The 13,683-nt window shown below is 36.7% G+C and overlaps 2 protein-coding genes across 2 annotated transcripts; one reads left to right on the top strand and one right to left on the bottom strand.

Annotated features, from left to right (window-relative positions):
• Positions 1 to 165: 165 nt before the first annotated feature.
• On the bottom strand, positions 166 to 2,404 carry LOC144657700 (uncharacterized). The gene is made up of 2 exons (XM_078518061.1): positions 1,974 to 2,404; positions 166 to 1,128 (listed from the first exon to the last, which is right to left on the bottom strand). Exons 1-2 carry the CDS (start codon positions 2,283 to 2,285, stop codon positions 874 to 876), a joined length of 567 nt encoding a protein of 188 aa, XP_078374187.1. The 5' UTR covers positions 2,286 to 2,404; the 3' UTR covers positions 166 to 873.
• Positions 2,405 to 2,419: 15 nt separating this feature from the next.
• LOC144657699 (uncharacterized) lies at positions 2,420 to 8,611 on the top strand. Its single transcript, XM_078518059.1, has 7 exons — positions 2,420 to 2,545; positions 2,620 to 2,688; positions 3,438 to 3,528; positions 3,720 to 3,772; positions 7,548 to 7,629; positions 7,957 to 8,057; positions 8,429 to 8,611. The coding sequence occupies exons 1-7, from the start codon at positions 2,420 to 2,422 to the stop codon at positions 8,513 to 8,515; spliced, it is 609 nt and encodes a 202-aa protein (XP_078374185.1). The 3' UTR covers positions 8,516 to 8,611.
• Positions 8,612 to 13,683: the final 5,072 nt, after the last annotated feature.

Genomic DNA, 13,683 nt, shown 5'->3' with positions numbered 1-13,683 from the left:
GGATACTCCCATGGGAAACCTAGGTTTTAGTAACATTTCAGATGTAAGTTGTTTATTTGGTTTAGTGCAGAGTTGTGGTCTGTTAGTTTTACTTTAGGAAGAGAGGAAAAAAAAAAAATATAAGGATAAAAATGTATGATTGTTTTGTAAATATATACAGTTAGCTGATGCAGTTACAAACTTTATTTTTATTGGAACATTATTTCTCTGTATACATGTATTGTTCTACAACAATCTAACATCAAACTCCTCTCAAGTTTGTTGGTGAATATATACATTGCTTGGCCCTTTTCCACAGCCAGAGGAAAGGAACTAAAAACCCCAAAAGTATAGCCTGCAGATCAGGTGGTTTATTTTTGTGAAGCACCTTGTGAATTGGTGCAAAGCATGATTAAGCAAGAGAGAAAGGTGTGCATTTCCTTGCACGGTACATACCTTGCCAAATTGCAACACGCTTTGCAAAAGTAAACCACCTATTCTTTGGACCAGTGATAAATAAAAATCTTGTCTTCGTTAAATTAATTAATATATTAAATTAACTGGGTAATTTTACTCTAATTCTACATATTTATGTTTAACATTTAAAGCAACTTACATCTTTTAAGCTATCTTCAATAAATTATTGAAGTTAAAATACCGGTATTTATGTTTATGTTTAATTCATACAACACAATAGTAAATTTCTCAACTACAACTTTCACTTTTATATACATAAAAATTAAAGAAATCTATGTATAGCAGAAAATATTTTCACCTTAAAACATTTATCCTTCTAAATTAGCAATAATGCTTCTGGGAATGTTTCTCGATTCAATTCAATCTTCCATTTTCTCCCTTCCAACCAAAGGGCGGGGGGAGGGGGGAGGGTCAAACTTATTTATAGCATACAAAGTTCTTTACAGGACCAGGGATTGGAAGGTGTTGAACATTTTGATCAATGTCCCTTGACTGTAGCATGCGAACAGTTCCACAAGCTCCTCTGATTGTGTGCCTGATATTGCTGCGGCAAATCTCTTGCAGGGTGCGGAGTACTTTAATGTCGCACTGGTCACATGTTCCACTCTTGACAATGTTCCCATTTTCTTGACCTTGGCATTTGGAACAGAAATGCTTCAGACAGGATTTGCACTTCAAAAACAAGAGAAACAGTGTTAATATGTAAAGTGTATTCTTCTAGGAGTAAAAAAGCCGGTCACTCTTAGGCCTCCCAGGGCCATTCCATTTTATATCCAAACCCCTCTGTTGACGAGGAAAGTCAAAAATTACCCCCTAAGAAGAAAAGATCAAAGTGCCGACATGATCCCCCCCTCAGAAAAACCCGATTTTTCTTCACCCCATCAGAAAAAAGCCAACTTTACCCTTAACCCCTTCAGAAATATTTGAAAGATCAAAGAACGCCGACGGAGCTACCCCTCAGAAATGACTTTCAAAACCCCTTCAAAAACAGTCGTCAACAGGGGGGGGGGGGGGTGAATATAAAATGGAATGGCCCCCACCACACGCTTTGTTTACAACGGTACCGCGGTGTCTGTTTCATATTGTGACACCTGTAATCACCAAAAATCTCCAATCATTTCTTTAAAATTTAGAGTATGGTGTTCTATAGATGTATATAAATTCTACCGTAGAAATAAGAAGTTAAAACCAAATCAGATGAGCTTCTACGCGATAATAAATTAATTTTGGCAACCTTGATTCGAAGCGAAAATGAAAAAATTGAAGATCGATCGATGTCTTTAATTATTAATGTTTTTAAAACGTGTTTTACTGAGTTTATCCATTTGATCCGAAATAAAAAAAAAAACTGTTCTCGATCTTGGCGCGCAAACATCGCTTTTGTTTACAACCAGAAAGCCGGTAAATTTATTCACGACGATGTACACAAACTATAGAATTATGTACAATCTTTTTAAAAAAAAAATAATTCGCCACGTCACCATATGAAATAGACGTATTTACATGTATAAACATACCTGAGTTACATTTATTTTGGAACAGACATCACAGAATTGTTTCTTGCATCCATCACAAGGCGGATAAACCAGACTGGCGTGAGACGAGCAAATTGTAACTGCGCGGGCTTCGTGATCGCCACATCTTCGACAACGAAATCCACAGCTTTGACAGAAAAATTTCCCACAGAAGCCATATTGGCATTGTAACAACGACCACTCTGGAACTATTCTACCGCAGTCTTCACATTCCCCGTGAAAATCGTGGTAAAAATCAAACGCTTCGCTGAAAAAATAGCGAGCGGGCATCTCGACATCCATTACGGAAGCCATTGAAGTGTTTGTTTGTAAACAAACCGTTGGATTTCCGGTAACGCGCGCATTTGGCGCAGTTCCGAGACATTTGATTGGCTACATCTTTGCGTTCTCATTGGTTGAAAAATTTCAATGTTCTTTGATTTGATTGGATGAGTTGGGAAAGAAGATCAAAAATGGCGGATGGAGAAGCAGAGAAAGAACTCACGGCAAAACAGCGGAAAAACAAGAAGAAAAAGGAAGCTGCTAAGCGAAAAAAGCAGGAGCAGAAACTTCAGGTACCGTCTTTGGAATTTACGTTGAAATACTTGGTAAACATTTTTAATAAATGCTATTTTTGCATATTTCTTAGGAGACAGTCCAGGTTTCAGCAGAAAGTACACGTGAAGATGGCGTAGCTAAAACAGAAGAAACAAGTGAGGTAAAAAGATTACCGGCAAGATTTCAGTATTTTGTAAAAACGGATACTGTATGTATAATTTTGGCGTCACAGTTGTTAGCTTCTTAATTTAAATTAGATTAGATTAGATTAGATTAATAGTGTCCCCAAATAGCTTATCTCATTCTGTACAGCTAAATACATTTTAAGTTTTTTGATTATTTTATATGGAAATCTTTTTTGGGGGACTATGAAAACCGGCAACATCATGCTGGGGGTGTACCCTACAATGGATTAGCATCCCATTCAAGGGGATGTGGAAATATTGGTCGTTTTTATACTAGAGACGTGTTACTCGTCTGGACGAGCTTCAGCAAAAAATTTGTTGTTCGTCTTGTTATGCGTCTCCAGTATAAAGACGGGCACAAGATGCGTTGCGCGTCAAAAGAGCTTCCTTTTGTTATCCGTCCTTTGAGACGCATCTCGAAAGGAAGCTCATCTAGACAGGTAACTTGCCTTGTGCCCGTCTTTATACTAGCGACGCAGACGGGTAACACGTAACAACCATTCCTAGCCGCATAATGGTAAGGAAACTGTAATAAGCTTTGGCAGTGTGGGCTGCATGGCTCATGGCTTACCCTTTTCAGGATATTACCCTCAACCATCGAATATTACCCTCAACCATCAAACCTGGACAATTTCTACAGTTTTTTCAAGAATACCTCTGATGTGATTTATAATTTAGTCAGTATAAAACTTGTTATAATTTGTTGTTTTTAATTATTTTACAGTCAGCAGAAGACAAGTTTCAGAGTGAGCTGAACTGGTGCATTGAACAACTTGAAATGGGGCTTGCATTTCAAAAACCTGATAAGAAACAAGGTAGCTGTGTTATTCAAAGATAAGGAAAATATGAAATTAAGCATTCTAATTCTCAAAAGCTAGGTTAAATATTTGCCATGATCGTTTGCAAATTATAAATGATTGTTATATCAAACATTATTCTTCTGACTTCATCTTTGTTCCTTCTAACTAATTGTTAAAATGGAAAATATATTCTTTTTGTTTTATAGCTGAAGTCGTTCATCGTCATTTAAGATCTTTAAATTCTTCTAAAACACCTTTGGTAAGTTCCTGGATAGCCTGCTAGCAGAGTTGCATCAATCCCCAGGGGGGGGGGGGTACTCCAGTTTGTAAATGACGGGGATGATCGAAGGATGTTTTTGGGTTTGAAATTTTTGATTCCGGGATTTTTTTGGGTTGGAAAATTTGGCAAGTATTTCATGAGGACCCGCATGCCTTAGCAACCTGCGATAGTGTCGGCCATGGGTACATTCAGTGCACCGATTTCGCAATAGTTAACAATAGGCGTGTTGACAGATCTTGCAATTTGAAGCTCGGAAAAGCTCGCAGGAGGAGTGCAAAACATCAGTCACAACTCATCACTTGACAGATGTAATCGCTTGCTCCCGCTAAAAATAACTTTTTGAATCTGCAGGATTCGGCAATTAAAGTGATGTGGGGAGATCGTATTTTTTTATTAGCCGCGCTAAAGTAATAATAATTAACGAACAAAAAACAAAACAAAACACCAGAAAGCATTTGTATATAACATCAAACATTTGTAGGGGGAAAATAAATTTAAAATTAATTCCCCTGCTTTCAAGAATGTAGTCCGCAAAGCTAAGCCACAGCTTCGTTTTCGTCGCTTTAAAATTACCGTAAACACCCGCGTATAAGCCGCACCCGCAGATAAGCCGCACCCTGAGTTTAACAACTCAAATGTTGGAAAAAAAAGTTTTTTGAAAGTAAATCAAAGAAAATCCAAAGTCGAGTCAAAAATCCAAAGTTGAGTCTTTAGGAAGTCTTCTTCATCAAACGTAAACTCAATGAACATTGAAACAGAAAATACTTCAGTCTTACCCACAATTTGAGCTCTTTAATATAATGAAAACCAACTTTGACATTTTATGGGTGATCTTTTTCTGGCATTTGTTGACAGGTATTTCTTCATTCAACGCAGTTTTCCATAGATTTTTGTGTGACAACAACAAGAGCTTTCGTTTGCAAAACGTTCGTAGCTTAGTAACCAGGCATTTGATCGGACTCGAAATATGGGACTAGGGAGAGAACGTAAAGCAAAACAAGATAGCGATGGAGGCGTTCGAGTTTCGTGGTGATCATATTGACAAATTAAAGAGATTTGGGAGCCATCTATTGAAGAAAAACTTGTTGCATAATGAGTGTTTCGTAATCAGTTCGACAAATTTTTCATCAAAGTGCAAAATGAGAGAGAAACAATTGGCCATCTTACTCGTGAATACTCGTGGTATTTTCTCGCTCGTAAAAGTATCAATATTACTGTTAAAGTTTTAGGCTATTGTCGACACTGCAACAGTATAGGAGCTGTCAAACTTGCAAAAGCAATGACCGGTACTCTCTTGTAGTTTTTAGGTTTTTTAATTTACATAATTTTCCATAAATTAGCATCAGTTAACAAAAATTTACGGCACCTTTTCCGAATGTTCCCGCAGATAAGCCGCACCCCTGCTTTCGAGCGAAAATTTTTGGAAAAAAGGTGCGGCTTATCTGCGGGTTTTTACGGTATGCTCTTGAGCACTGTATCGCAGAATGAGAAGACGAAAAGCTCCAGATTTCCTTGGACTAAAGCTGCGCGCGGTCTCGTAAGATGATGTTGTCAACACTTCCAGATTTTATCCAGTTCTAAGAGGTTTTTTTAAGGGGCAGGGGGAATTGGGGCTGTACGAATGTTGGGATATTTGCTAATGCCATGATTTTCTACAAAACTCCTAGTGAAATTGGCATATAATTTGGTAGTTCGAGTTTGAAGAGATTTGATAGTGCCATGATTTTATATTGTGCTTGTTAAGAATGCACCTTTTTCTTGCTTTCCGTGTTTTTCGTGCGAAGACATTTAGAAAATTGATCGCTGGATGGCTCACCAACAAAAGAATAGTTATTGTTTTCTCTTGTTACGATGCGAATAGCCGCGGTGAGCTGTATTTGAATAGTTGACTAGTTTGGGCACTTTAATTATTAAATACGCCTTGTCAGTTTTTTTTTGGGTTGTGTGTGTGTGTGTGTGAAAAGCAGATTTCGCCAGAATGAGACATCTAAAGGCGTTCACGTAGGATGTCTGAATAACTTCTCACAGAAACATGTTTTTACATTCATACAAATAAAGGATCAAAAGCCCCTTTGGGCTCAGTGTGTCGTTTTTCGCGTCTTTTTATTCGTTATTCCATAACTTGCTGGGTAATTTTCTGGCGCACAGCTAACTTAAAGAAAAATTTAGACTTTTCACTCAATTGGCATTATTCCTCGTTAGAGCTTTATTCGAGGCGTGAAAATTCATAACACAATACTCGCTATTTTTGTGCACACTCACGACAAGCTGAAAGAGTGTCTGCATTTAATAATGGATGGACACCTTAGCGACATGGACAGTTTTTGATACGCGCTTATAAATAGCAAACAAAAACATTGCAATATCTTTATTTTTCGATCGCTTGCTGTGCAGTTTGTGTTTTCAGATAATGTTTACGTTTTAGCGGGCGCTCTGCTTGTGGTTATTAACGTGATACGTCTGTTATCAGTCAACATAAAAGGTTGTGACTACGATGAAGACAAAGAAACTGAAACTGAATTAAATACGTAAGCATCCCGCATTGAAGAAAAATGAAATCAGTTGCCTCTACTAACTATGGTTGTCACTGAAGCAAACACAGAATGAAAACTGACATAGCGAACAATTGATATATTAACTACTATCAAATCAATCCTCAAGTTTAATTTTTCACGCGTTGTTTTCCAGAAAAACTTACAATCGCGACTTCACGCCGTGCCACAGTGACTTCGCTGCGTAAACCTCGCCAAATTGAACGATAAACAGATTTAAACATTGTTTTATTATGGTATGATGAATAAACAAACACGAGCGTTCAATTTATTATGGTTTTCTTTGTGTTATATTATTGCCCTTCCTGGCAATTTATGGGTAATTTGACAAGGGATTTTTTTGGGGGGTTATTTTTGGTCCAGGGATTTTTTTGGGTAATGTCCGAAGACTTAGGGATTTTTGGGGTCCTGATTTTTGCCTCTATTCGATCATCCCCGTCATTTACAAGCCAGAGTCCCCCCCCCCCTCCCCCTGGGCATCAATCTTACTATTTTTACAAGTTTTCTAGTAGAAAAAGATTTCCCACAACATTTAAGAAGTGTAACTTTTTGCCCCAACGAAAATACTTCGTCAGTTATTTTCTTGTTCTAACAACTCCTTTAATACGACCTTACCCATTAATAGAGAGAATAAGCATGACGTTATACGGAAAACGGCAAATGTGAGCTTGCCTTTCCTTTTGTTACCTTTGTATGGAATTCTAACATCCCTCATAAAAAATTGGGTAAAAATCCCACACTCGCGATAAACACAAAACTACTCATTCCTGCGTAAGAATGCCAAACGGCAGATGGCAGAAGTTGAATTTTTGCTGTTTGCGGGAAAAATAAACGTCATGCTAAACCTCTCTAATATGATAGTTATATTCTGATTGATCAGTTGCACAGTTTGGGAGATTGCAGGAGGGGGGTAGGAAGTTATTTTTAAGAACTCAGCATTTGCCACAAATTGTTTCTCATACTGACCTGTAGGGTTTTAAGATTTAGATTAATTTTTGTTTAAATTTGTTCTTTGACCTGCCGTTTTACAGCTGCAATCTGTGTGATTAAATATATACCCCTGGCTTGTAACCTGCAGAACAGACAGTTTTTTTTTTTTTGTGAGAGCGACATGTAACTCATGGCTTGTCCATGTATCTTGTTATCATGTAGTCAATCCCTGAAATTAAACTTTAATTTGTTATTTATATTTTTATTCCCAGCCAAGAAAAAGGCAGCTAATGTTTTCACTGTTTGGAGACTACAGGAAAAAGATGCAAGATGATAAAAAGAAAGAAAAACAAGGTGTCAGTTATCAGTATCTTCTTTTGCTATGACTTGACAGAACTTTATCATTCATGAATCTAATCTTCAATAATAATAATAATAATTATAATAATATAAATAATAATAATAGCTTTTAATTTATACGTTTTACCTGTGAGCTTTTATCATCACAATAGCACATGTTTAATCAGATTTTCCAGTCTTTTCTCCTTGCAGAAAATATATCAGTCTAGCTGTTTCACTATCTTCTTGCATTTTAAACACTAGTAAGAGTGAATTTTTATAATATATATTTAAAAATTAAATGTACTTAATAAATAAATTAAAGTAAATTTTCATATCTAGAGCCATCTGGGAAGCCAAAGCTCTCAGCTGTCAATAAGGAGGAACAAAGAAGTTTATTTGTACAAGTCTGCCAGACAAAATCAAAAGAATCAGATGCACAGGTTAGTTTAAATTACTGGTAAGTCAATTTTGAGTGCCGCATAGAATTTTACTCAGAATTTATTTTGATTTTATGTTAGATTGCTGTAGACTGAAACTAAGACATTTGTGCCTCAGTTTTATATTACAAAAAAATTAAATTAAAAAAAAAACTTTAAAAAGTAATAAAATTAATAACACTAACTTGTTGCCAAGACTAATGGCAAATGCATTTCCAGTTCTCTAGATTTCTCAATTTTACTGGTAGCCAGGTATTACAAAAAATATTTAAATCCCTGGTATTATCTCATAAGCTAGAGATTCGAAACAACAGAACACTCAGCTGTTTGCAGGTAATTTGAGATAACAGAAATTTAAATTTGTTTTGTTTCAGGGACACACGGAGACACTAAAAGATGATTGGAGATTTGAAAAATCGGACAATAACTTCAGATTCAATTTTTGTGATTCTGAAAGTTAGAACGCAGTCAGTTTACTTTCACAAAAAATATGTAACATCAGAACCCTGGCAGGCCAAGGCGGCTCAAGCTGACAATGACATTCCTCCTAAAACGTTACATCCTCTACGGAAGGTGTCCGCCTTGTTAAGAACTAAGAGATAACAGAACCAAACACAGGGAGCCGGAGACCCAAACACCTTTCATCTACACACATATATAGACCTACTTTTTATTTAATTCAATTTGGTACTCAAACATGTAGAATCCTTGAGGACAACACACTAATTAAAGAAGAATTGAAGATGGCGAGGATGAAGATATTAAATAATAATAGTCAGAATAAAAATACACTTATTTAATAATTTCTTATTCTTCAGTGAACAATTGTTTTACTGACTAATCATCATCATCATCGTCATGACTTTGTTTACCCTCGGATTTGAAGAGTAGCTTATACAGCTAATTTGTGTGGAATAATTCTTTCCTAGGTCCCTGTCCAGATGCTTTTTTTTTTTTGTCTTTGTCCTTTACAAAACATCCATCCCATCCATTATTTTGGTGGCGAAAAAATAGAATTCGTGCTACGAAGCCTGAGAGCACGAAGAGCATGTATTGATATTGGTATTAGTGTAGTTTTTAGTTTTTTGCAGTGTCCTCTATAGTATGAAGTAATATTCCCAGGCTATAAGGTTTTGACACTTTAATTAAGTTCTCATTCATTCATTCATTCATTCATTCATCCATTCATTCATTCATTCATTCACTGCATAACTCCCATGGAAAAATAAAACATTCAAAGGCAAATGAAGCCAGATTGCGCTCCATTATTCGACGCCTATTAAAAAAAAGAAGTGCGAAGGTCGGCACTTTACCGAATTACCATGAGGTTACTCGAAGAGCCTTTGATTTGTGCCGATATTTAAGCGTTTTAGCCCGGTGCGAGAACTTTATTTATTATATAAACATCAGTGAAATACCAGGAAATCTTTCGCACGAAAAAATCATATCTTCACACGTGAAAATAACATGTTTTATCATATGACCCGTACGGACCCGCGCGCAATTTCCTTGGAAAACCATATGAGAAAAAGTCCCGTTTGAGGGCCGTACGCCTCGCTCTGGCAGGGCCGGAAATATATCTTATTTCAACAGATGCGCGCGCTGCCCATATATGGTCAAAAAGTCAACGATATCTGTCATCCGTACATAACAGATATCCTGCGATATTCGTAGTTGTGAAGATTCGTCCGAAATCTTGTAAAGCGCTACATAATTACAGTTTTTCTATGTGCAAAATGTGTTTCGTTGACAATTTGTTGAATAATAAAACAATTATCTTGCTCAATCTTGCGAAATATCGTCTGATTTTAGCCAACTCAGCCTACGGCCTCGTCGGCTAAGTATCAGGCGATATTCCGCGCGATTTCGCAGGATAATTGTTAATTAACCACGCGCGAGGGCCGTACTAGGCGAATATTGGCCCGAGGTCTTGACAGTACGGATCGAGCGCAGCGAGGTCCGTACAAAAAAGACCGAGGTCCAGAGCAAGCTTGGTTAATAAGAGATTTATTACACGACTGGAAACTTTGTGTAGTAAGAATTGCTACCCGGTAGATGTCCTGGAAAACAATGTGCGGCAAAACTTTTCCGCGCGCTATTAAAAAGAAGTTATAATTATTTCTGTGTTTAAGGTCATTTCATTTTCAAAGCAATAAAAACTCCGGAAAAATCTTGCAAAAAATCTTGCGCTAAATCGCGCTGGAATTAGCGCGGGATCATCCGGGACAAAACCCGGTCCGATACTTGGAAAATATCGGCCCTCGCGGGACCGGAAATTAAGTAATCTGATTGGCTGATTCAGTTATTGGCCCTCGGACCGCCTTAGTCGTGTAATAAAAAATGCCGGACGGGAAAATATTTGGCTCTCGGTCAGGACGCACGGACCTCGAGCCAAATATTTTCCCGTCCGGCCCTCCCACTTAGTCAATAAGTACATAATTTTCACATGTGAAGATATCGATTTCGGAACATTTTCTGACAAGTTTGACCAGTTTCAATGCTGAATAAGCCAAAGAAAATCGATATTAGTCGAAACATCCTCGGATCTTCCTCGACAGTCATCGGATATCTTCGGAAATTTCCGGAAAAGTTCGGAAAATGTTCGGAAACATTTGTACGACCTTCGGACAACATTTTGAAAATCTTAGGAAATCTTCGGAAAATGGTCGGAAATCTTCGGAAAATCGTCAAAAACATCGCAATTAGTAGGTTTATATAATAAACAGAATATTACATGGTTGCTTGGAGATATGAAATTTATCTTCTCGTGTTTAAATCAATATCCCACTCGTTCGCTGCGCTCACTCGTGAGATATCGATTTCAACACTCGAAGATAAATTTCATATCTCCGCGCAACCATGTTATATCCTCTATATATGTTGCGAAACAGGGCTTCCCTTGACGTGCAGGCTGTTTTTATATGAAGACCATTAACGTGTCATTGGCCGTTTTCACGCTTGCTTGCAGATATCAGTTACCGCAAATTGTACCATATAAATTCTCAAATTCATCGATTATTCGTCTTATCACTGTGATGTAACAAGTAAAGTTTGAAGAAATTGATCGGTAATTTCATTACTTATCCAGCCCTAAATTGTTCACCATTCATGGCCCCTTTCTATTCATTTCTGACTTTTGGGTATTGTCTGGATTGTGCATATTACTTAATTGTCTGATCATGTCTATTACCGTTTGCAGCAACGAACATTTTTTATTCCCAGCACTTTTTTTTTTGCTTTTTCAAATTATCTTTTCAAAGTTTACTGCCTCTTCATGTCCTTAACCATGACCATCTACATCTACATAGACATGCTCCCATCGACTGCAAGACTACAATTAAAAACTTTAAAATGCAGGGGAAAGGGGTAAAAGACCTTAAAAATATCTAATAAAATATGTACATAATTTAAAAAGATTACTCAGAAAGGAAGATTAAAAAAATGTACATAATTTAAAAAGATTACTAAGAAAAGAAGATTAAAAAAAAGAAAAAAAGAAAATATCTATACATCAAGTTAATTTAAATGACCAGAAGCAGTCGTCATGAAGAAGCTATCTTTTGACAGATTGACAGATTGACAGGGTCATGATGTCCTCTTTGAATTTTTTAATAAAAATCAATGGACACAGTTCGTTGGCCAGTTCCTTAGGTGCAAAGCCTTGTTGGACTGACCCAAATTTTCCATTTTTCGCAATGACAAAAAGGGCAAACATGATTTTGGGCATGAATAATGTCGCGTAAAAGATATAGAGGTTAGATGACTGTCCAGTTCTGTCAAATGGAGTTGCTCCATGGTCTTGGAGTTGACCTTATTCTATTCGAATATAACCCTACCGATAAGTAACACGAAACACCAAAAAATAACACACAAGGCGGAGACATGTTAAAGGAAAGCTCGGGTTTGAAATGAAAAATTGTGACTTTTTTATATGCGGATTTGATTTAGTTAAAAAAGGAATTTGTATATATCAAAGTTGTAGACCACAGTGGAGCATGGAGCCCTAAAGCAAATTTTATGGAGCGCTATAGCCTCTGTACACTCCATCCCGCTCGCGGAGCGGGACGGCTGTATACACAGGCTAGGTCATACTAAGGCTTTGGTAGATTGTGCTAGCATAATTTTAAGCATAATTTAGCAAAAATAGCATTATTCAAGCTTTTATTTCAGTTTAGCACTGCTATCATAATCCGAGCTTTTATACTTTGAAAAAAAAAAAAAAAACATCATAGTTCTAGAATGATTCAGTTTTGTGACGTTCGCGCGTCAGGCGTGACGCTCTCCGTGCGTTACGTTATTTTCATTTATATCCAGTTTTATATATATATCGATTTCAGACCTAAATTTTAAGCCCTCGTATATAAACACGTTTTTACCACTCCAATAAGCTGTTCACCAAAACCCGGAGAAATCATCAAATGTAAGTTTTCTTTTTCTTCCTTATGTCATTATAACTTTTTTCTTCCTCTACCTATGTATTTCAATTTTCTATTTAGGCTTTTTTGTTGTTGTAATTTTACTTTATAGTTTCACCGTTTGATGTGTACTAAATAAATCAGTTATACTGGAAACTACACGTCTGGTTTATCTGGGCTACCCCACGGGAACGCCACAAGTTTGTATTTTATTTCTGTATTGTTTTTGGAAAATATTGAGGTCTGTGCTAAGGCCCATGGTCAAGTATGGTCGGCAGACTCCAGGTCACCCTGTGCATATCTGAGAGTTTGTTTTTTGAATTTTGAATTTCTTTATTTTTTGAATTGTTAATTTTTTTATTTTTTTTAAAAAACAATTTAATGCATAATTGTCTTTATACTAAAATGAGGGCTTTGCCTGGATGGCGTCTAAAACAAGTATATACAGGTAACTTTCTGACCCAGATTCAGAACCCAGAAACGGTTGATTTGGATATCATTTGTTAATCATTTGGCTTTTCGAGGTGCGCACATTCGTATTTTTTAAGTAAATTTCACTTTTTAATAATATTTTTACTGTAAAGCGCCATGAACCATGGATATGGCGCTATATGAATCTTTTATTATTATATTATTATTATTTGCGATGCTAAAGACTGTGAGACTGGAAGGTGGACTATATAAATGTTCATTAAAGTTAAAATTGATACAGTTGAGCCACTGGTGATCTTTATTTTCCTTAAAATCTAAGTAGCATTATTTCGGTGACAGAGAGCATAACTTTCAGAAAGTAGTATAATTTTTGCACAATTTCTAAAAAATATGACCTCTGCTATAAAAAGCATAATTTGCCTTTTTTCGAGCCTGACATTTCTGTCTTGGAGCCCTGGAGGGTCCTGGAGCCCTGCATTTTTTAGCCCGGAGCCCTGGAGCCCTAAACCCCTTTGGGACCCTGTTAAGTTACTTACGCTTCTCTTTGCAACCGTAAAACGATACTTTTGTTCTTTGTTGTAACAAGATACTTTTGTTTTTCTTGCAGATGCTGTAACATGATACTTTTGTTTTTTTCACGGAGTCATCGATGGCAGTTGTTGTATTTTCAATACTGCTCAGTTGAAAGGCGTTTCTCAAGAAGTAAATAACAAATCAAAAAACATCTCTTTCGAAAGGTTTTTTAAAAGCGCTGTACAGCTAGGATATTTGTTTCCCGATTA

This window comes from Oculina patagonica, chromosome 6, assembly GCF_052425735.1.
Source record: "Oculina patagonica isolate OP01 chromosome 6, crgOcupat, whole genome shotgun sequence".
NCBI lineage: Eukaryota > Metazoa > Cnidaria > Anthozoa > Scleractinia > Oculinidae > Oculina > Oculina patagonica.
The sequence above is the reverse complement of the archived record's forward strand: the minus strand, read 5'-3'. Positions and strand labels throughout refer to the sequence as shown.

Coding starts and splice junctions, on each gene's coding strand:
- LOC144657700 (XM_078518061.1), bottom strand. CDS start 2,285: ATGGCTTCCGTAATGGATGTCGAGATGCCCGCTCGCTATTTTTTCAGC. Junction 1,129..1,973: donor CCAAAATAAATGTAACTCAG/GTATGTTTATAC, acceptor TTGTTTTTGAAG/TGCAAATCCTGTCTGAAGCA.
- LOC144657699 (XM_078518059.1), top strand. CDS start 2,420: ATGAGTTGGGAAAGAAGATCAAAAATGGCGGATGGAGAAGCAGAGAAA. Junction 2,689..3,437: donor AAACAGAAGAAACAAGTGAG/GTAAAAAGATTA, acceptor ATTATTTTACAG/TCAGCAGAAGACAAGTTTCA. Junction 7,630..7,956: donor TAAAAAGAAAGAAAAACAAG/GTGTCAGTTATC, acceptor TTTCATATCTAG/AGCCATCTGGGAAGCCAAAG.